The following is a 23,843-nucleotide window of genomic DNA, read 5'->3' as shown; positions in this document are numbered from 1 at the left end:
CAGACATCTGACCAGTGACTTCAACTCTTTAATAACAGTGAATAGAACAGAACAGAGCAAGGCCATGGGCAGCAGCAACCCTTTTATAGGGTTAGCTGCTACCTTATTAACCAATGAGATGAGCAACAATTCAAACTAATAACCAATAATAATTGTCCAAATAGTGGCCAATCAGGGATTAGTTCTGGCCCAATCCAAAGTTGTTGTATAAGGACCAATCAAGTGTGCAGGTTTCCAAACCCTGATTTGCATTTAAGTTATTAACTTTTATTGATTCACAACAATTTCCTAGATGTGAATCATGATAGACTACAGAAACAGTTGTTGCATATTTATTTCATTTATTTATTTATTAAATTTGTTTGCTGCCCATCTCATCATAAGGCAACTCTGGGTGGCTTACAACGTTAAAACATGTATTTGAATGTGCTGATTATTTACATAGGCCTCAGCAATTTTAAAACTTTAATTGCTTAGTTTTGTGTCAGGTTTAAATATTTCTAAACATTTCTCTAACCTTATTGCTTTTCGAATTAAAACTCCCAGATTCTCCTATTTGTATGACCAAGGATCACAAAGCTGCAGACAAATGAAATGAAATTTGATTTTTCTGGCTGTGGTTATCAGGATAACAGCAAAGTCGAACTTTTCCCTACATTTAAAGATGAATGATAATGATAATTTAACTATAATTTTATTAGAGCCGTGGATGAGATGATCATTATTACAGGTGGTCCTAACTTAGTAATCACATTGGAAACAGCAATTCAGTCATTAAGTAAAGCAGTCACTAAGTGAAACTACAACTGTGCTGATTATCTTACTTCAGCTTTTTTTTTTACAGAACTGTCAATGTCATAGAAGGGAAGATTAGTAGCAAAGTGACTTTTTCATCACGGTCATAACTGTAAATAGTCACTCTATGAAGCAGTCACTATAAATGAGAACTACTTATCAAAACCATTTTTCTGAATTAATTTTAGCCTTCGTTCCATAAATTAATCCTGTTTTCACACAATACACTAAGCCATTATTGGGTTAACCGTAGTTTATTGAATAAAGAATTGACTGGGTTCATGTCACGTAAGTCAAAACTATACCAGATACAACATAGTCCAGCGCATGGGTGAGTAATATGTAAGAGGACTGGCCTATGGCTTGTATCTCTGAGAGAGCCATAAAATGCTATCTGATGATATTATCACATTATAAGAAGGAGCCAGAATTGAGGGGAAATAAAATTATTTTATTAGGAGTTATAGTTGAGAATTGGAATAGGTGGTATCAAATCACATCCATTCCGATTTTTTTTTTAAAAATGTATTGCGACTATGTGAGCAATATATTGCCTATATTTCTGGAACCAAAATAAACACATAAACAGTATAATAGCCAAAGAAATAAAGAGAATGACAGCTATTTTCTTAGGTATAAAGAAGATTTTAAGGAACAGAGCTCATCTTGTTATGATTAAAGGGAGAAAAACCCAAGACACATTGTTGATAACATTACAAATTAATATAAAATATCAACCAAATATCAGCCATTTTGTCATTTTCATAGGAGAACAAATTTGCATAAATCCATTATCATACATAAAGATTTTACAGGGGGTATGGAAGAGACAGGATAATACCCAATTATGTTCATGTCTTAAGTCCTTTATTTTTGAAAATGCTGGCTTTCAGCCTTCATAGGTATAAGTAATACATTACTAGCTATAAGATCAAAACAAGAAGTTATTCCATTCTTTAATAATTCTTCATGGCCCTCTTCCTTTTACCACGTATCAATTAAACACATTTATGGCTTGATTTATTTCATATGGTATGTTATAATGTGATTTCTTGAGCTTTGATGTGTTACATTCAGTCAATTATGCCATATTCTGTCAACCCTATCCTAAAAATCCAGAGTTTAGCCCAATTTATGGAAAAGGCCAAGGATCATTAGGTTCCAAAAGCACATCTGCAGACTTTTACTTAATAAAATGTATTTTGTGTATAGATGTAGCATGGTTTTGTAACTTTTAGGAATTCAATTTAAGAGCAGAATCTTAGCCTGGAAAAGTTCTATTCTTGAGCAATATTTTTGTAAGGGTAAATATTCCGTTAAACAAGTGTTATTTAAGCCCATAGCAAATAATGATGACAGTAATTATGATAATGTAAATCTAGATTGTTTGAGTCTATAAACCTACCTAGAACTTCTGGTGGAGTCTACAACTGCAAAGATTTCTATTTTTTCCTATACATAATGTCACACTTCTCTCACTATCCAGTTGAAAATTTCATTTATACTGACCTTCATATGTAATTTTCCTAAAGATCCCTCTCTCCCTAGTCAAACCTATGAACATTATAACCTTTCTAAACAATGAGATGATACTTGAAAAAAGATATTCTCCCTATCAGGAGAAAATGATGGGTCCATTCAAGTAGCCTTTGAAGAAAACCAGGTTGTGTACATCAGTATATCAAATCTTTCTATAATGTGGGATTGAAAAATATGCCGTGGAATGGATTATCATACACTATGTGGAATTATGTGAGAAAGTGTTGTTTTGCTCTGCAAATCTACATTGATGCCAATCACTACCAAGGAAGGCATTCAAATCTTGAGGTGGACTATGCCCAGCTACTTCTTACACTTATGCTTTTCAGTTTTTGTGCACACAAACACATGTGTGCAGAGAAGACCACCAAAAATCAGCAAGCCACTACTGCTTTTCTTTTCTGAGTCACAACAAATTTTATTGGACTTGTGAAGCCACCTAATCATCAAATGATGGAAGGATGCTTCACTTGAATACCCCTTTGAAACTTATCACAGGTACACCATGGTATTTGGCAGGTAACTCTACAAATTAGCCTTAAGGGTATTTCAGTCAATAATCCTAAATATAGCTATCTGTGCTGTGAGACACTTGTGCAAAATCAGGAACCCTTTCCAGAAAGGAAATCTCTTTCACTGGCATTGTTAGATTACTTTAGGGACACAGTCTGCTGAAGCAGTGTGAGGAAGAAACCTCCAGGCATCTGTAAGGTAAAGAAGAAAAAAACAGAATGGAGAGCAGAGAGCAGTGAGAAGAGAAGAGCTACTGTAGCTAGAAGTCAAGAGGACAGGGGCAGCTTTAGAAGAAGAAGTTGCTCTTCTGAGGTGCTTGAAGAAAAGAACAGTGATAATCATATGGAGGTAGAGGGAGTAATCCAACATCATCAAGCAAAACCATGCTACCGAAGCCAACTTAGGACTGGCATTGCAAGTCAGCAATAAAAAGAAAACCAAACAGCCATTGCTAAAGTATATCTAATCGGTTTTGACCTTGGATTATTTAAGTAATTCAAGTATTGAAACCAGGTAGTTGGTAGTCTAGCACCATAAATATCCTTGCAGTGGGAGAGGGGGTAAGATGTCTCCATACAATTGACGTGCCACCCCTTTTTAGTTCATAAAATAAAGCAGAGTTTCAGTCATACCATCAAGGCCACTTTTTTTTGATCCTCCTGCATAGACAGCCCTAACAGGATTTGATTTTTCCCATGAAGAAGAAGCTTAGTTTAAATACTAGGAACTTTTCTTTACTTCTGTTAACCGTACCACTTTATATGGTGCGTATCACTTTATATGTGAGCATGAGTAGGATTTTGGCAAGTGTAGTTAGCTGATTGCTTCCTTCTTCAATCAGCTGGGGACCCATCTAAACTTGTAGCCCCCAGTGGCTGTCCTAACAGTAAAAGCATTGCCTTGTGGAAAGGCCAGTGTCTTAATGTTACAATGCTCTTTGATGGACGTCTTGAAGGACACCCCTTCCTCAAATTCACTTCCACTCAAGTCCAGGGAACTGTGACTGCTGCACGTCTGCAGCCCATGGAAAGCTCCATACATGTGGACAGCTTCATTCTCTCCACGAGGACGTTTCGGGCCTCTGTCATCATCAATGGATTGCAGGGCTGCATTGCATTTTTCCGATATTTCCCTTAAGATTTCGTTCACTTCCATGTCCTCCTCATGCTCAGGAACTGACATCTGCTCAAGGCTTCTCTTGCCAGGGCCACAGCTGAGGGAAAGGTCAGCACTGTCTTTGCTCTGAGGAAGCATCAATTTCTGCCACAATCAAAAGCACAAATTTTGGAAGACATTAGTTGCACGTCATGCTTGTTATTTTACTCCCCAACAGACTATATTGCTAAAATCGCTCATACACTAAAAACAAGCAGAAAATAATTAATTTGAGTACATACTCCTATTTGAATTTGGGGAGGGGGGTCTCATAAAATGGCTGCTATGGGTGAGGCTGCTTGTCATTCATAAAATCAGCACATCAAGACAGAAAACACCCATGATCCATTCTGTGCCTTCCCTATCCAATTAATCTTGTTTATTAGCCACAATACATAATTACAAACCAAGCAGTGGGCCATAATCATCCACCATTTGGTTTCTTTAAGAATATTTATAGATAAAATCAAAATAATGCTGGAGTTTTGTGCCTTTGAAATAGACCAGATCAGGAAACAGAGTCCTGTCTTATAGGGGTGATATTTTATTGTTATAGGATATAATACATAATCATGAAAGCCTACAATTGTTTCTCATTCATTCATTCGTTCATTTTCTATTTATATAGCTGCCCTTTGCTGCCCATTTATATGACCCTTTGCTCATCTTATTCCAAATAGAATCAAGACAGACTTAATTTGAATTTCTTTCTCAGGATTTCCCCTTTCCCAGTACTAAGTTATTGTTTTTCCTCCCTTAATGCCCCTCTATGTATTCCTGAAGTATGTATATATGTATGTATGTATGTATGTATGTATTTTATTTATTTACTTATTTATTTGTTTGTTTGTTTGTTTGTTTGTTTGTTTGTTTGTTTATTTATTTATTTTCATTTCATTTCTATAGCTGCCCATCTCAGGTAAGTGACTCTGGGCATTGTATAGTGATTAACACAGTTTTAAATATAGTATAGTATAAAAATAAATACATATGGTGGTCAAGCTAAACCATTATCATAGGTGTCCATATAGTCAGGAAACGGAACCCTTCAGACAGTCAGGGGCCCAGACCTGAGCAGATAACCAGGTCTTCAAGGCCTTATGAAAAGCCACTAAGATCAGGGTCATCCTAACCTCTGAAGAGAGGATATTCCAGAAGGCAGGGCCTGTGGCAGAGAAAGCATATCTCCTAATTCCTGCCAGATAACAGTCTCCAGAGTTGCTTTGTTTTGTAGCATGTCAGTTTCTAATTTTTTCTTAATTAAAAGAGACTAAACAAAAACAAAGTCTAATTGATCAGGAAGCCAGGGAGACATAAAATAAATTTAACTTTAGTGTAATATGTCAGAATTAATCTCTGATTTTATGCTTGGAGAATATACCAGGGTTTAACCCAAGAGTTTTTTTATGAGTTATGTGAAGCCATTTTGACCATAAAAATAACTTTGCTTTATGACGGTATGACCACCTAAAAGTGGTATAGAAGTGACCTACTGGGAGAGACACTTTAGCACTTACATCTAGCACAGAAGCAAGCTGTTTGGCTTGGCTGGCTAATTCTTTTAGCTGGACATTTCTCTCCTTAAGAGAAGCAATTTCTTCTTGCTTTTGGGTCAATGTCTCTTGAAGCTGTTGGGAATAAATATGGTCAGGTAAGAATCACGAGCACAGAATACCTTGTCAAACAAATGTTGCCAGCAACCAAACGTTGTGATCTATCCCTTCCCTTCTCTCCCCTTCCCCCAAAAACTTTATCTTGCTAAAGTGCTTAATTTTAATGAATGGCAGTGAAATTCAAGTTTTTCAACCTACATTTTTAAACTGCACATTAAAAGATTAGCCCACAACATACAAATCAAAGAAATATTGAAATTTATTTTCAGTAGAAAATCATTTTAAAAGCCACAGGTTGTTTTTTTAAATGCTATAGACAGATGCAGCTAAAACCAATGCATTTTATTGTTTGTTTTATTTTTAGTACCTTTGAGTCAGTGTTTGACTCCTGGCAATTGCCTGGACTAGTCTCTGCAATTTTTTGTGAGTACAAGATTTCAGAGTGATTTGCCATTGCCTCCTTCCAAGGACTGAAAGAGAATGACTGGCCCAAGGCAGGTCACCCAACTGGCTTTATGCCTAAGGTGATACTAGGTCTCTCAGCTGATGCTTAACCCCTACATCAGAGTAGCTCTCTTCCTATTAATTATAGTACAGCTTCCATATTTGAGGTACAAAAACATGCACACCATTAGACAGCAGTAACGAGATAGGGAAAATACTTTGCTTCCATCTGGGAGTTGCCTGAATTTTTTTCATCTCAGTATTATTCATCTTGCTGCAGTGCTCAATGCATTATTGTTCAAATGGCTTGCTGCTAAGTAAATGCCTACCTTACTTTTCATAACCGTTCGCTCTTCGTACCTGATTATTTTCCACAAGTGCATCCCCCAGCGCCTTTTGATTTTGATCTGCCAGTTCTTTCCAGTACTGCTCAGTGGATGAGACACTCTCTAGATTCAGATCGATTGGTACAGGTTTCTGGAGGCAGGGACTGGGGGGGCTTCCACTATCCACAGGGAAAGGAAAATCCAGCAGAGGAGCCATCAGAGGAGAAGGATCTGGAGAAGAATAGGAATAAAATTATATAATTGGTTGACTCCATTTATCTTGCTGGCATGTGTGCAATGTAGCCGGGGAGCAATTAAAGCTAAATTAAGCGCAGAACAACTAACTCAGAAAAAATGTCAGTGAATCCCCAAAAAGCAGCATCAGGTTGCAGACAGTTCTTTCCAAAGATTTGAACTGTTTTTCTTTCAGATGAGCATTGAACTTAAGCTAAAGGCTACAGGTTATTCAGCTATAGTATGATTAAACAGCTATTATCCCATTTGGCTTTTTATAATATTTTATAATATTTTCTGAACAGCATTCCTCAAAATGAAAAAGGTCTTCTGCAGTCACGACATAAACCTAAGATTGAAAATCAGGCTTGTCAGATGCTACATCTTTTCCATCCTGCTCTGCGGAGTAGAATGTTGGTCTCTGACAGAAAGCCACTTGAAGAGACTAGAAGCACTTGAAATGTGGATTTATAGACGGCTGTTACATATAAGCTGGGCTGACAAAATCAGAAATGCGGAGGTGATAAGCCACCTAGGAAAGCCAAAGAAAATCATCAAAACCATAAAAAAGCAAAAGTTGGAATATTTTGGAGATGTGATGTGACACCCGGAAAAATACCACATACTTCACTTCATCCTCCAGGGAAAAATTGAAAGCAAATGAGGTCCAGGAAGAAGAACATCATGGCTTCAAAATCTAAGGGGCTGTTTTGGACAAAGCTCAACAGCTTTCATGCAGTTGATAAAAAGAGGATCACCAACATGATCGCCAACATCCGATGATGGATATGGCAGAAGAAGAAGAATATTTTTTCAGTTTAAATTCCTTCACTCAAAAAGAACTCTTACCAATACAGATAGTCCTTAACTTTCTACGATGTACAATTGAATGAAAAATATCCATTGCTAAGTAAGATAGGTTGTTAAGGAAGTTTTGTCCCCATTTTATGACTGTTCTTGCCACAGTTGTTAAGTGAATTACTGCAGTTATTAAGTTAGTAACACAGTTGTTAACTGAATTTGGCTTCTCCATTGACTTTGTCAGAAGGTGTGATGACCCAGGGTGGGATACAAAATAAACACAGTCACAAAAACAGGTGAAGCCCCTTTTATTCCTTCCCTTTGCTTCAAACCTCCAAATATCCTTGACTGGAGGCAAAAACTCCCCCACAAGCAGCTAAGACAAGGAGGAAATGCCATTTAAACTAAAAATGTCTATACATTATAAAGAGTAAAAACAATACAAACCACACTGAAGCAATTAAGGGAACCAGGCAAGATAGGGGCTTGAAGACATCCACAGATATTGGAACACACACTGGGAAGGACGCCAAACTCAGAGAGGAACAACAGACTAGAGATATTTCCACGCTTTGTTTCCAGCACTGACCCATACACATGTCCATCCTTTTAACCAGTTCTCACAACTGAAGCCCATGAAGAGGATCAAGGCCCTTTCCTCCCCCGTAGACCATGCCATTCACACCTCTCCCTTATCCTCTCCTCCCTGTGTGCCCTAGGATGGAGAGGGGATGGGCCTGGGTCCTCCTCTGACTGCCCTTCCCCAGCCTCCTCCACAACCTCCGGAGCCACACTTCCACTCCCTGTCGGCTGTTCCTCCTCTCCCTCAGAGTCAGTCTCCAACAGGGGCATGACAGAAGGTGACAAAAGGTGATTCCATGACCCTTGGACCCTGCAACTGTCATAAATACATGCCTGTTGCCAAGCATCTGAATTTTGATCACATGACCATGGGGATTCTGCAATGGTGGTAAGTATGAACAACCATCATAAATCACATTTTTCAGTGCCGTTGTAACTGTGGGCTGCCACTAAATGAAAGATTGTAAGGTGAGGATTACCTGTAGACATGAGTGTCTGCAGAAGGGGTAACAAACAAACAAGCAAAAGATTGCCAGCCACAACTGTGTGTCCAACCCACAATGCTTCCCCTTTTATAGGTGCTGCACATGAAACTCACCTAAAAATGACAGGGCTTTGATCACATGGCTGCAGCCACCATATATATTTTTCCTCACACCCCTGCCAGTAGAACTTGATTTTCACCCACTAAAAACAAATAGATTATAGGGGGAAAGATTATTCTAAACATTTCAGGGGTTTGCCACTAGAGGGCATCAGATTAGGAAAATTTAATTGAAAGGAGTTTCCCTAAATTTAAAAGGATTTTCTTACAGATTAACAGAGTTGGAAGGGACCTTGTAGGTCATCTAGTCCAACTCCCCCACCCAAGCAGGAGACCATACACCATTTCTGACAGATGGCAGTCCAGTCTCTTCTTGAAAGCCTCCAGTGATGAAGCTCCCACAACTTCTAAAGGCAAGCTGTTTCATTGGTTGATTGCTCTCACTGTCAGAAAATTTCTCCTTATTTCTGTGTTGAATCTCTCCTTGTTCAGTTTCCATCCATTATTCCTTGTCTGGCTTTCATTTTTGCCCATTGTTAAATGGATCATGAGCAATTTCCACTGTGCCAGTAGAGCCTACTCTAAATTATGCGTGCATAGCTTTAAAATGGAAGCAAATGCTAAGGAACGTCTAATTTATTTTATTTATTTTATTTATTCAAATCCCACCTTTATTATTTTTTTTACAAATAATTCAAGACAGCAAACATATCCAGCATGGCTTCCTCCTCCTATTTTCCCCACAACATCCTGCAATATAAATTTAATAACAACCATACACAGAAGGAATTTGATTGGAACCACAGAAATACTGAAAGTGGGATGAAAGATTGTCATCAATACAAAAATTATAATACCTTGCCCTGAAACAGGCAAAAGCTGTAGGTAGCCACCCATTCACAGGCCTCTAGTTTCTTTACTAAAGAAGTAATTAGAATAGAGTAATTTTAATAGAAAAAAAGACCTATTGTAATATAAAGTAAAGCTGTAGTACTTGGTTAATAAGAATTTGGAAGCAATTGAGAGAATTTAATTAAATGCTCCTCCCTATTTTGGCACAATGGTTTTGGTATGTAAAGAAGATGAGCTCAAAAATATCAGTGCAAATGAAGGTTAATATGGCAGGTATTATTTTTCAAAATATAAATATTGTTTCCTTCATTTCAAGGAAATGGGATTTAATGAGATGGCCCCATTGTTTGTAATATCTGTTCTTTCTCCTAGCCTTTTAATAATAATATCAAAGATATAATCATGGGATGTTCCTTTTAATATGGTCATTTTGTTTTTTAGTGTCGCCATCCAGAATCATATTTTGTAGATGGACGGCCATATAAATATGGCAAATAAAAATAAATAAGCAAGGCCAAATAGAATGCAAGTTGGCTTTACACCCAAGTAGACATACATGACATCTGCATGCATGGTCAATGACTGAAATAAATTCTTTAATTGAGCGGTAGGCAGCCCACTGAAGAAATTCATAGAAAGATTTCATTACCTACAGGAAATGTCAATTAAGCTCTCTCTGCATACTTGCCAGATAAGAAGTTATCCACGGCATCTCGAAACTCCTGGAAATCAAAGTCATTCTCGGGTTGCAAGGAAGGGCTCTGAAAAGTATAAAGGAAACGAGCCGATTAGGGAAACTTTTCTCCCGAAACACCTTCTGACGTTTTCTTCCCACGCGTAATAAACATTTCCACGCGCACCTGCAAATCCACCGGCCGCCCCAGGCAGCGAAGGGAGCAAGCTCTCACTAACATGATGCCAAAGGCAGAAAAAAGGACGGCTGATGTTGGATTGTCACGGCCGTTAAGGGCAAGGGAATACCTATTGAGGTATTCGCTGCGATACGCTGGTTTTCTTTCGGGAGAAAGTTGGATCCATCGCTCTTGCGGATTTCACGCCTAGGCGCTACCATCACAGGCGATGCTTCTCCCTCCGTGCCACATCGTGATCTAATTGGCTAGATTGCGCGAGCCAATCACATTCTTCCAAACTGGGCATTTCTCTGGTGCTGAAAGCAAGCGAATCTGCGCGTGGTTCCCTTTCCAGTGGCCGTGGTTGGCTGACTAGGTTGTGCCCGGTGTGGGTCAGTGAACCACCGCCCTTGGTACGTATTGCACCAGGCTAAGCTGCCACTTTATAAAATCGCATCTTACAAAATAAGTAAAATGGAAAATCAGCAAACTTGCGACTTAACCTCCGCACTACGGATCTTCCCTATCCTCTTATTATCTAATCTCATTGATTCTGGTTGCGGAGAAGGTGCAAAGTGCCCATTTCTTCTTGGATATCATCACTGACCTAAGAATTCCATTTATTCTCGTCTAAAACTGCAATCCAATCCATACACTTCTTTTCCCATAGAATGAATCCTGAGGATTCTATTTTATGCCTTTCAGAAGTTAATGGGAGTGAATCCTGAGGATTGACTTCCATTAACTTCTGAAAGGCATAAAATTTTATGGCAGATCATTTGTAAAGTTCAACAATACACTCCAGGATGCAGCCATTTCAAAGGAAATTCAGTACAGTGGATCTAAATCTCAGGAAGTGTGTATAGAATTGCAGTCCAAATTAATTGCCACAGCTTCACCCAGATGTACACAAACTGACCTATGATTTATTGAATAATCCATGTTTATTTAGTTTGTACCCCAAGTGTTTAAGCTATAGTTGGTTAGTATAATATCTGAAGCCATAAATTCTAGTTTTTAAACCATGATGGCTGTGTTCACATGACATACAAAGCTAAAATCAAGCAAACTACATCACGATTTAGTCTGTTATGAACCCATGTAATAAGATGATAGTAATTTATCTTCAACACCATTTTCTAAAATCATCCCTACACTCCCAAAGTGTGCATGCTGATCCTTTAAATCAGGCACTATACATCTTTTATGAGAAAACACCAACAAGCAATGGAAGCTTTCTACAGTATCCCTTCATCATAACTACCAACAAATTCTTTGCAGGTGCACTGAAGCATCCACACTTCTCATTTTTAGAAATTACTATCTGAAATTGCAATATTTATGTGACATCCTAAATCCCTAAAGTAGAATTTGTTCTACTTTCCATTTTTAACAGTTGTCTGGAAAATAAGGCTGTTTTGTGCTTCAGCAGCAAGAATAAGATTTTTTTTTTAAAAAAAAAAAAGTCTAAGGTCTCTTTTGACCCAATCTCAACTCCATACTTCTTGGGTAGGTGCACTGCTTTCCCAGTAATACCATGGAAATGGTTTCCCAGCACCTTTTTCTGGTATGTCCCAGGAGGTTCTGGTTTTTCTTTGAAGACGTTCCACTTCTCATCCAAGAAGCTTCTTCAGCTTTTTGGACCAGTTTCTTGGATGAGAAGCAAAAGGTCTTCAAAGAAAAACCAGAAAGTCCCAGTTGCCTCTTGAAAAAGCACCTTTGGGACAACCATGACATGGATGACTGACAATCTCCATAGACTTTTTCTGGTATGTTTCTCAACTTCTAAAGATCATCCATGGCTCTGGAATCTTCTAATGGTCTCCCTCCCAAATATTATCTAGATCAAACTTTGCAAGTTTCAGACTTGTGGACTTCAACTCCCAGAATTCGTGAGCTAACATGACTGGAGGAGGAATTCTGGGAGTTGAAGTCCACAAGTCTTAAAGCTGTTAAGTTTGAAGACCCCTGATCTAGATGGATCCCATCACCAACCAGATCAAACACCGCTTAGTTTCGGAAACAGCCAATGTCTGCTATCTACTGCCACCTGGAGGGTTCCTAAGGATGAGGTCCAGGTTTCTAAATAAATCCATGCAGATTAACGGGAGGTCGCTTTCCTCAATGGGAATGAATCCCAAGCGCTTGACTTTCCGCAAGGCACCGAGGCCACTTCTGTCCCAATGCAAAGCGCAACGAGGGAAGCATCCTCACTCTAATGTAGCTAAAACAGTAGCCTAAATGCACGATTCAAGTCATGCCTGTCTAAAATCGCCGGTGGGCGAGGACTATCGATTTACCTGATGAAGAGCGGCGTCTGTAGAAGCTTCCCGCTGAAAGGCTGAGGTGCAGTCAGCTAAATCTTGCCAATCGATGGTAGCAAAGGCTAAAAGGGAAACCACAGGCCAATCATTGGAAACCAACTTCAAAGGCTGACAGACGTGTACGAGTACAAATGTGCAAAGAAAGTTAGGCTTGCGTTTGGCCAATTGCGGTTGTTGGTTTGTTTGCTTTTTGCCACCGTCGCAGACGATTAAATTAAGGAAGCGTCTGTCTTCCGCTTCATTTATTCCTGAATAATTATCAGCTTCAAAAGCTGGGTTAAAAACTAAAAAAGATACAGGGGGCGAAAGGGGCAACTGTGAGCAATGGGTTAAAAAAAAGATGACTAGAAGGATCATTGGTGTGTATGTGGGTGGATGTAGGTGTGTGGGTGAGCGTACAGTGCCTGAACGTATCTTCAAGCTGGAAAGGAAGATTGCAAACCGAACTCACCAGTCTCTATTGAGTCCGGCGATGGGTCGTTATGAATAATTATGGGGCAGCTTCTGGGATGCAGGATCTTCCGTGGCACCTGCGGGCAAAACAGTTGCAAACAAAAACGTTAAAACTTTTTTTAGGCAGCCTGGGCACATGTCTCAGCCTCAGGGAACTCCGGGTCTCTTACTTTTTGGGCTGGGCTGCCTGGTTCTCTGCGCAACAAAGCTTTTCTTTTGATGGAGTTTGTATTGTGCAAGGACATCTTTATCCTCTTTTTAAACTACAAGCGCGCGCACACATGGACACACACACACATCCTGTGCTTTCTGTTATTTTGCTTACATCATATAGATATAGACATATAGATAATATAGATATAGATGATATAGATATACATGTATGTAAAATATCAGAAGGCACAGGAGCTTGAATTTCTCCCTTTGACATTTTCCTCCAATATCAGATGACCGGAGAAGGCAAGTAACTCTCTGCACATGCCCAGAGATGCTCGCTTCCTTATCAGTTCCCATCTTCGAGTGCTCGAATGAGAAATGCTCGGGTTTTTTCCTGCCCTTGGTTTAACCACTGGGCGACGCTGTCTCCCGTCCTACAACGAGCGACGTTTCTGCTGTTCGTGAGGTCCGTCGGTCTCCAGCCACGCACCTTTCTCTCTACTTTGCACGGCTTTTTGCCCAACCTGCCGGCCAAATCTTGCACCCTGTTGGGACAGAGGCTGCCACAGGCTTGCCTGACGCCACCACCGGCTCCGCTGTCGCGCTTTTGCATCGCGACTCGCCGCCCGACTCGCCACCCAGAACGCGTCGCCTGCTCGGTTGGCTGGAGCGATCTGGCCGCGGTTGGGGAGCCCGGCTTTGCTTTCTCTCTTGGGAAGAGAGAGAGCCGAGGGGAGGCGGGCCGGCTGCGGTTTGAGCGCCAGAGGTGGCGCCTTTACCTTGGCACACACCAGCATGGCAACAAGGGAGCCCAGCCTCATCCCGCCGTCCCTCCTCTTCCAGCCTTTTCCCCGCTCCGCCCGGAGATTAAGCTCGATCGCCGCCGCCGCCGCTGCTGCTGGTGCGGCTCGGAGCAGACGAACGAAATTGCGCCCTTTCTCTGCCTCTTGGCGCCCCGGCCAACCGACCAGCGCGGCTGGAGTCCTTTGTCTTCACTCACCGCAGCCCCATGGAGGATGAAGGGCAATCCAAACCAAGGCTCTCGATGTATCCGTGTCCCTGAACATAGGCAGAGAGCATTTGTTTTCTTATTTTTTTGGCTCCCTGGCCAACAGCCCAGCCCTACTTCCTATTCCCTTGGAAAGCGATCTCAAGGATCTAATTAGATGCCCGTGTTAAGTGTTCAGATTATGCGAATTTTAAAGGCAAGTTAGAAGTTACTAAAGTTTATTGTTAGAAGGTAAAAGCCTCCATGACACACCACACAAGATTTGTTTGTTTATCCATGTATTTATTTATTCATTTATTTACTTATTTATCCCTCCCTCCCTCCATCCCTCCCTCCGTCCCTCCCTCCCTCCATCTATCCATCCATCCATCCATCCATCTATCTATCTATCTATCTATCTGATTTATGTGCAGCCGATTTTGCCTAATCTTGGTCATGCCTGACTCCAGGAATTGTGATAGGGTAAGGATCCTGTAGTGGTACTGTGGAAAACCATTATATTTCAAGGAGTTTAGTGACAGATATTGATTTCTCTTTTGATTTCTCCTATTAAGAAAACTCCAAAAGTTCAGAATTCATTCAGAGCTATGTTTAATGTGCTTGTTTTTTCACTCTTGCTTGAGGAATTAAGGAAGGGGGCGGGAATCTTCACACAACTGGCTTATCTGTACACAAGTAGTCTTTGATTTGCAAGTCCTTGAAATTACTATGGACCTACCTCAGGGTACTTGCAATCTGGATTGGAAGTTCTGACAGACAGGCAGGCCCACCTTGTGGTTATGAGACTGCATGCTGGACACTCAACAACCGGCCCACATTTACAGTATTTGTGTGCCCCTCAGTCACATGACCGTATTTAATGGCAATTTTATTGCAAACCAGCATTTACTTCTGATTTTCGGCAAAAGAGAACCATTTACCAACTGCGGTGTTTGCTTTATGACTTCTTCAGTGGTCACTTAATGACCATCACTAAAAAGGTTGTAAAATCGGATCAGTTGGTCACATGGATGATCCAATTTATAACCATCACAACTTAGGACCAGGATGGGCCGGCTCCATTACGGTCATAAGCAGGGGTGGGATTCTACCAGCTCGCACCTATTCGCTAGAACCGGTTGTTAACATTCTAAGCAGTTTGGAGAACCAGTTGTTAGAAGAAATTACTGGCCTAATCCTGTACGGAAGGCAGCATGGAAACATTCTCGTGTTACTTACAGAAACTGCCTCTCCGTTAACCCTTATTACATTCTTGGCAGGACTAGACTTCCTGTCTCAGGAACGTCTCTGGAGTTTCCCCCCCCCCCCTTTGCTGGTACTTTGCTTGTGTGGAGTGGTCATTCAAAGTTACAATGGCACTGAAAATAGTGACTTATGACCATTTTTCACACTTACGACTGTTGCAGCATCCCCACAGTCATGAAAGGCCAGGCGAGGAGATGCGTTTCTTAATGTGAGTGATATTGAGTTGACCATGCCCACCCAATAACATGACCACCAAGCCACGTTCACCCAGTCACATGACCACCAAGCTACGCCACCAACTAAGACACGCCCACAGAACCGGTTGTTAAAAAATTTGAATCCCACCCCTGGTCATAAGTCAAGGAATGTTGTCAGAACTTTTGTTTTCTATCCCAGAGTTAAGCACCATTCATCGAAATCAGAACCTGAAGTCTTGTTATCAGAAGCAAGGACCAGATTTCAATTTTAAAAATCCCACTATAGGTAGTCCTCTGCTTACAACAGTTCATTTAGTGATCGTTTGATGTTAAAACAGCACTGAAAAAAGTGACCTTCACGCAATGTTTTTCACATTCACATTCATTCTGCAATCCAACAGGACAGACACAGACTTCAGAGGATAATTAGGACTACAGAAGAAAACAATTATTACCAACCTGCCTTCAATCGAGGACCTGTATACTGCACGAGTCAAAAAAAGGGCTGTGAAAATATTTACAGACCCCTCACATCCCGGACATAAACTGTTTCAACTCCTACCCTCAAAACGACTCTATAGAGCACTGCACACCAGAACAACTAGACAAAAGAACAGTTTTTCCCCGAAAGCCATCACTCTGCTAAACAAATAATTCCCTCAACACTGTTCAACTATTACAAAGTCTGCAATACTATTATTGCTAATCTTCTCATCACTCCTTATCACCCATCCCCTCCCGCTTGTGATTGCAGGACTGTAACTTTGTCGCTTGTATACTTACGATTTATATTGACTGTTTCCTAGTATGATTTGCTTATTGTACCCTATGACTATCATTAAGTGTTGTACCTTATGACTCTTGACTCTTGATGAATGTATCTTTTCTTTTATGTACACTGAGAACATTTGCACCAAGACAAATTCCTTATGTGTCCTATCACACTTGACCAAGAAGGAATTCTATTCTATTCTCTATTCTATTCACAATCATTGCAGCATCCCCACAGTCATGTGATCAAAATCCAGATGGTTGGCAACTGGTTAATCTTTATGACGGTCGCAGGGTCCCAAGGTCATGTGATCTCACCTTTTGCAATCTTCTGACGAGCGAAGTCAATGGGGAAGCCAGATTCACTTAACAACCGTGTTACTAATTTAATAACTACGGTGATTCCCTTAACAAATGTGGCATATTAAAAGTTGTAAAATGGGGCAAAATTCACTTAACAAGTGTCTCACTTTGCAACATACATTCTGTGCTCAATTGTGATCATAGGTCGAGGACTACCTGTATTGGCCTTTGAGCTTTGGTACAAGTGTGCCTCCTGGCCTTTTCGGGATCACTCTACTGTTGTTATTGAGACTCCCAATGGTTGAAGGGAGCATCTTACTTGGTATGTTTTGCTTTTATGTTTCTGTCTACCGATGTGCTCATTGTCCCGGATCCTCATGCACGGAATGCTGTTACATCCCACTGAAGTGGCAGCAATAGCAATAAGCACTTAGACTTATATACCATTTTAAAGTGCTTTCCAGTCCTCTCTAAGCGGTTCACAGAGTCAGCATATTGCCCCCAACAATTTGGGTCCTCATTTTACCCACCTTGGAAGGATGGAAGGCTGAGTCAACCTTGAGCCTGGTGAGATTTGAACTCCAAATTGCAGGCAGCCAGCAGGCAGCAGAAGTAGCCTGCCATACTGCACTTTAACCACTGCCTCACCGTGGCTCATAAGTGGAACCTATTTATCAACTCGCATTTGCGTGCTTTTGAACTGTTGGGTGGGCAGCAGCTGGAGCAAGTAACAAGAGAGCTCATCCCATTGTGCAGAGCTCGGGTCTCTAACCTGGGCTGTCACTTTTCCAGCCGACAAGCCCACTGTCTTAACTGCTGAGCCATCATTGTCCTTCATGAGTTATAGTTAGATCATGAAGCTGAAGTTTCAAATATTACTGATTAAAGGGGAATCAACTTAAGACGTATATATCTGGGACTGTGGACTACATTATGAAATGGCTTCTTGTCTAAGTGCTTTTTGGATAAATTCATCTTTTTCATAAGAGGAGACAGAAAACAATATAACAAATCACAATTAATGATAAAAGCTTTATTAGATAAACATCTTTACAATTTGGTTCTCCTTCCTATGGCTTCAAACTGAACTATCACTTTAATAAATAAAGTACCAGGCATAATATACATTGTTTACAACTCTAGACTATTAGTTAAAATGAAGTCAGTGCAATATAAGTCTAGTGTGCAAAATAGAATCTGAAATTATCTGTAAAATATTAAAGAAGCTGCTCTTTGATTTTATTCTAAATCAATACCACAGCTTCTATTAATAAATATAAATACAGTATTAGAGATTATTGAGTAAATATACAACGTGAATACTGTTATTTCAGAGGTATTGCAACTATCAGTGATCCTTCTATTTTAGGAATTGGAACAAAACAGAAAACATAAACTTCCCAATGCATGGTCACCAATTTTAAATAGTTTTTGTTTGGTTAACTTATTTTTCTAAGTGCAAACACTGATCTGAAATCTCGGGAGGTAGTACCAAAGGCAAAGAGTCCTCATTTAAAGAGACCAGTAAATGTAACTTGTCCAAGCAGTCTTGTAAAACTCCCTCTGGATAGTCACTTAAGTGCAAGTCCAGTGGTTTCTGGTGCTGCAACATCTGATCAGCCAGCCCCAAGCAACAGACAGCCATCAAGGAAGGCATGTATTTGTTAAAGGCATAGTCGGCCAGGCTAAGTTCAGCCACACCTTTTGCTAGAGCTTTGGCATTGTTGGCTTCCCAAACATCAGTTTCACATGCTTCCATTCGTATATGGGTGAAGTGTTCAAGAAAAAAATTGATGGTAGGAGCTGACAGATTGAAGTGAAGCTTGTTGAGAATGATGCACTCCAGGTTGCAGAGCTGCTGGCGAGAGAAAGTATCACAGCAAAGGGCCAGGAGCTGTTTCACCTTTGGTGGGTGCACTTCTACCTGTAAAGCACACAAGCATAGAAAGCAATACATAGGCGCTTAGGCAAAAGACAATCTTGGGATGCTTCCAATACTGTTGCAATACACCACTGAATGTTTTTTTTTTCAATGATAAAGCTCTCTGTGTTCGTATTTATTTTTTGTCGCTCTTAATGTCATTAGTATCAGATTTTTTTTCAAAATTAAATTAATAAACTGGAAGATTAAAAGACACAATTAACTTGTCCAGTTTAATATATAGTAGATTTAAATGGCTTAATCTTGGCTGCAATGTTTTTTTTTTAAGGTATTGATTTCTGAAGCTGCAGCACACATCTCCAGAGAGAGGGAGATTTGATTAGGAAATTATAAACATGGTAGTCTGGATACTAAGATGTTAATATGGTAAGAAAGCTCTTGGTATCTTCCTTATCCATTTCCTATGACCCATCAGAAGCTTTCTGAAAGAATCTAAATGATTATTTCCCCATTTCTAGACGCTCTCTATGCTCAATCTTACTTGTTTAGAAAAAAAAATTGGACAGATTTTTTTTTTTTTTAAAGAAAAGAGCACCTGTCTTTGGAGAGGTTTCTGAAGGATGGATTTCAAGGCCAAAGAAAAGACAGGAAATTTCTGTAATGAACTTTCACAATTCATGTCAGGCTCCAAAGCCAGTATATTTATTCTCTGAAGTATGATATCCTGCAACAAGGCAGATGGAGGTGTTATGTTCTTTAACAATAGGCTGAGGCCAAGTAGAACAACACTTGTTTGGCTGTTGTTTTTTAAATGAATGTAGGAAATTGAACACAGTGACTGATGATTCAGGAGGGAATAGAACAGTTTGTGATACAGTCCAACATAAAATTGCTTTTTGTGAGCGTAATTTCAATCATAGATGAACAAAAGAAAATCTACTGATCAGCTATATTGAGACTTCAATAGCATTTTTGAACTTCCAATCACATATTTCAGACATTTCTCCTATTATAACTTAAATAAAGTTTGCTCATGTGCTCTCTATTAACAACAGCAAGTACCAATTGCAAGAAGAAGAGGAAGGAGAAGGAGAAGAAATTTTCTAGACCCTAGTACCTGTTTGCAAGAGATGAAAAGTGAGGTGACCCCAAGGAGTTGAAAGCAGTCAGCAGCCACTGGGGTGGTTGTGAGAAAACGGTCTAGAGTGTTTACTGTCAGACATAAGGATTCAAAAGAAAAGCCAAAATGTTTATGCACTGGAATGAGCCAGCTAATCAGTTTGCAACGGGCATCTGTAGTTATCTGGAAAGACAAGAAAAGAAGATGTTAGGATGCAAAAGAGGTATCACTGAAATCTACATGCAGCATAGAATACAATGGATTAAAATGTTAGCATGGAAGTATTTCAGAGACAAGGAACTTTACTGCTTACTTCTGTATGATTTAAAGTGCTCTGAGTGTGAATAAATATGAATAATTGAAATAAGGAATGCATTTGCATCTTGAAAACAGTTATTTGTATGTTTACAAAGTGGCAAGCATACAAAGGAATTATATTATCCAAACTAGTTGGTTGCAGGTTAGATTTTTTTCCTATTTTGCTTTTTTTTAAAAAATAAAGATTTTATAATATTGTGCTATTACAAGGCCATGTAGGAGATATATCAATATGGTCAAATTGGAATAATAAATATAGGATTATATATATATTATAAGTGTGTAAACAGATAGGAGTCTATGAACAAAAGAACAAATATGACAACAAGAAGAAAAAAACAGCAATGCAGTCATGCTTCTAAACACAGTAATTGCTACTAATTTACTAAAAATACTAATTGCAATTGTATTTGATATTGTATTTATCAATTATGTTTTTCAAACACGTTTGCAATTTATTGGGCTTCAGTACCATTTGACTGTCATCCACATACATTATATATGACTGGTCAGCTCCTGCTATGCTCAACTCTCCCCCTCCATTGCAAAACAACCAAGATATGTCCCAAAGGTGTTTTTTTCAAGACACAATTGGACTTTCTGTTTTTTCTTTGAAGACATTTCGCTTCTCATCCAAGAAGCTTCTTCAGCTCTGACTGGATGGTGGGGAATGGAAAGATTTATATTCCTTGCAGTCTGAGCTGAAGAAGCTTTTTGGATGAGAAGCGAAATATCTTTAAAGAAAAACAAGAAAGTCCAGTTGCCTCTTGAAAAAGTATCTTTGGGACAACCATGACTTAAGTGACTGAGAATTTCCATAAACAACCAAGATATGTACATACAACAAAACAAACACATATTTACTCCCTTATTTAAACAATTTTATTTCTTTTAGTGAAAAAAGTGTTTCTTCTTCCATCCTTACTGAAAAAGCCATGTACAAAAGGTATAAAGAAAACCCAACAAAGAATGGCACATGGCATGGAGAAAAAAATATTTAAAGTGCTTTGGGGGCATGAAACCACAATGTCAGTCATTCCCTACTGTTCAGTAAAATCCTCCACTATCTTCATTAGGATGAATCACCAAGAAATGTCTGAGAATTTAGAAACAAAGGCAACAGATATCTAGTTTTACTAACATCTGATATGCATATGTATGTCAAAGAAATGTGCCCGTTGTAAAACATAACTGCAGTATATCCGAAAACTATGTACAGGCTATAATGCAAATGCAAACTGTAGTCAAAATTCCAGGAATACAAAAGACACAGCAGTGTGTATATAACAATGGAAGCAATTCATAAAAGATATATTTGAGCCAAAATACGATGCACATCTGGGATTCCTCCTCATATCACATCTAAGATAAAGATCCCTTCAAACTCAGATCCTGCCCCACCCTGTTGATTAGCTCTAGCCACTCAGCCTCTAATCCAAATTTTCAAATGTCCCAAAAGCAGCTCTTTTATGAATGTGTGCATCAATATTCGTGTTTGGATTCCTATTTTGGTGCAGGTGATGCACATCAAGGTTTCTCCCTAAACAAAATTGCATTCTGTGGAGGAAAAAGGAGGAGCAGATGGAGCACCCCTAACAAAATCTAGCGTTTTTCCTCCCAGAACTGCCTTGTGTCAAAAGTGTAAGAGTGTGTGTGTTTGTGTGTGTGCATCTTTTGACTTAGTTCAATGCGTGACTTTGAATCCTCCACCATAGAATAAACTTAATGTTGGAAATGTCCTTTCAGGATAGAGCAGAAAGGAGGAAGACTTTAGCCCGGGGGAAACTCTGCCCAGGCTTATCGTGGGCACATGGAAAAGAAGAACCGCGATCTTCTTCTGGGCCGAAGGGCGGACCAGGCTGGACAGCGACCTGATTTCTCTTCCTCAGACCGCCCTTGTCTCCTTACTTGTGGCTGCTGTGCCAGCGGGTCAAACGGGTGGAACTTGCCCTCTAGCTCCTTTCGGAAGCGGTACCAGCTCTGCCCGTAGTCGCGGAAGATCTGCCGCTCCAGAGGGCGCATGGGTTCGCCGCGACTGCGAAACCGACCCACTGGAGGCGGCTTACTTTTCTTGACCGGCGCGCGGAGCTGGCGGCCGACCACGGCGGCGCCTCCCCGGGGCTCAGGCCGATCCTCGGGGGTCACGTCCTCGTTCCGCCGCTTCTTGAGTGGAGGTTTTGGTCGCCCGCCGGGAGCCGCAGCCGCAACGCGCTCCTGGCTAATCCGTGTGATGACCATCCTGCGGCTCCGCGCTCCTGGCTGCCTTCTCGGGCAGCGCCGAGGCGAGAGGCGCGGGGTCGGCTATATGTTCGGCAGCGCTGCCCCGCCCCTGCGCCCGCCCGCTCGCCGGGGAGGCATTCTCCCGACGCCTCGCCGGCTTTCCCGGCTAAAGAACCGCTCTCGCAAGGCGCCCTGGGGTTTCCGAGCTGTAGCAGCAGGTCCCTCGGCCTCGGCGCGCGGGTGTCGGCTCCCGACCTCACGCCCTGGGAGGCGACTCTTGCCCTTCTGAGGAGGCGCCTGCCATTTTATTTGCCGTCGAGACAGTCCAAGGGCCGAGAGACGAGCGCTCCGGTCTCATGAAAACTTTTAAGGGTGTTTTTTGTTTTGAAGGCCTTCTTTTCCTTTAGATTCCCTTACCTTTACGTCTGGCCTGATTCAAAAGCCCTTGTTTTCTGGAAGCGGGCAGGCAGAATATGCCCCTCCGGCGCGAAAGGAGAGCCGAGAGGCGCCATCTTCCTCTTTCGCCAATCTAACTGCCGGGCCTAAATCGGGCCTAATGCTGTTGAATGGCTTAGTTAGAGTGATTATTACATCCAGATTGACAACCGCCTATATATACATACATACACCTTGTGTGAATTACTAATAAACCTGTTAAGCATATTCACAGTTAAGCATATTCACCCTTTACACTAAGCCATGGCCTTTTGTGCCCTGCTTTCTTGAACAAATAGCTGCTGGAATGTATATTGAATACAAAATGGCCAAACTCTTTATATTTTATATTCAAAGCTTGGATTTACCCATTGCTAAGCCAAACCTAAAACCACAGTAGTTTAGCAGAAGGAGTGAAGCTAGAGCAATTCTGTTTGAGGGCTTATTTTTGGTTTGTTATCAAGCTGGATTCGCTGGTTGTGCAAAATAGAAATAAGCCAAAAATCCACATCTAGAGGACATGAAGTTAGGAATAATAGATTTATTATTGGAAGTTTGTGTCTTGAAAAGAGTATTTCTTGAAATGGTTTAGATTACTAAAATAGCTTAAGACTGCCTAAAAGAACAAAATCAGAACGGCTGCTAAAGTATTTTTTTTTTTTAATACAAGGAACTTAAAACTATAAATGGCAGTCAGAAAAATACCTTTTTTTGTAAAACAGTCCATGTTACAACACATACAGTACTGGGAACTTCCTGAAACAAAGTATGTTTTGAAGACACAAATGCTCATGTTAAGAACATAAAAGAAAGGTACTTCAGATGTTTAACACTGAGACCAACTACTACAGCCATCCTCTCCACAGTAACCAATCACCAGAGGCCTTTGGGGAAGTTGGCAATAAGACATCAGCACCACATAGCAGCTGACCCTGAGAAAGAAGCATCCTAGAGGTAACATATAGTTAAAAGCCTAGCCTTATCCTCCACCAGTTCCTGGATTTCTGCATTACATAATCTCCAAAGCCCCTTCAAACCTTGTTTAATTTTTCTTACGTGGGCTGTCGCCTTCAGTTTCACAATGTGCTTTATAAATGCATGAAGAAATACCTTTCATAAATCCTGAATCTCATCACTGACCTTTGTGGAGTGATTTTATTT

The 23,843-nt window shown here is 40.4% G+C and overlaps 2 protein-coding genes across 2 annotated transcripts; both read right to left on the bottom strand.

Moving 5' to 3' along the window:
• Positions 1 to 1,033: 1,033 nt before the first annotated feature.
• Positions 1,034 to 13,883, bottom strand: MCIDAS (multiciliate differentiation and DNA synthesis associated cell cycle protein). The gene is made up of 7 exons (XM_087954106.1): positions 13,673 to 13,883; positions 13,025 to 13,103; positions 12,550 to 12,635; positions 10,087 to 10,159; positions 6,420 to 6,616; positions 5,520 to 5,630; positions 1,034 to 4,107 (listed from the first exon to the last, which is right to left on the bottom strand). The coding sequence occupies exons 1-7, from the start codon at positions 13,793 to 13,795 to the stop codon at positions 3,685 to 3,687; spliced, it is 1,092 nt and encodes a 363-aa protein (XP_087810232.1). The 5' UTR covers positions 13,796 to 13,883; the 3' UTR covers positions 1,034 to 3,684.
• Positions 13,884 to 17,722: 3,839 nt separating this feature from the next.
• CCNO (cyclin O) lies at positions 17,723 to 22,557 on the bottom strand. Its single transcript, XM_026670466.2, has 3 exons — positions 21,936 to 22,557; positions 19,707 to 19,892; positions 17,723 to 18,631 (listed from the first exon to the last, which is right to left on the bottom strand). Exons 1-3 carry the CDS (start codon positions 22,263 to 22,265, stop codon positions 18,152 to 18,154), a joined length of 996 nt encoding a protein of 331 aa, XP_026526251.1. The 5' UTR covers positions 22,266 to 22,557; the 3' UTR covers positions 17,723 to 18,151.
• Positions 22,558 to 23,843: the final 1,286 nt, after the last annotated feature.

This window comes from Notechis scutatus, chromosome 2 (genome assembly GCF_049901735.1).
Source record: "Notechis scutatus isolate UNSWTSFEM ecotype Mainland chromosome 2, rNotScu1.2, whole genome shotgun sequence".
In the NCBI taxonomy this organism is placed as follows: domain Eukaryota; kingdom Metazoa; phylum Chordata; class Lepidosauria; order Squamata; family Elapidae; genus Notechis; species Notechis scutatus.
The sequence above is the reverse complement of the archived record's forward strand: the minus strand, read 5'-3'. Positions and strand labels throughout refer to the sequence as shown.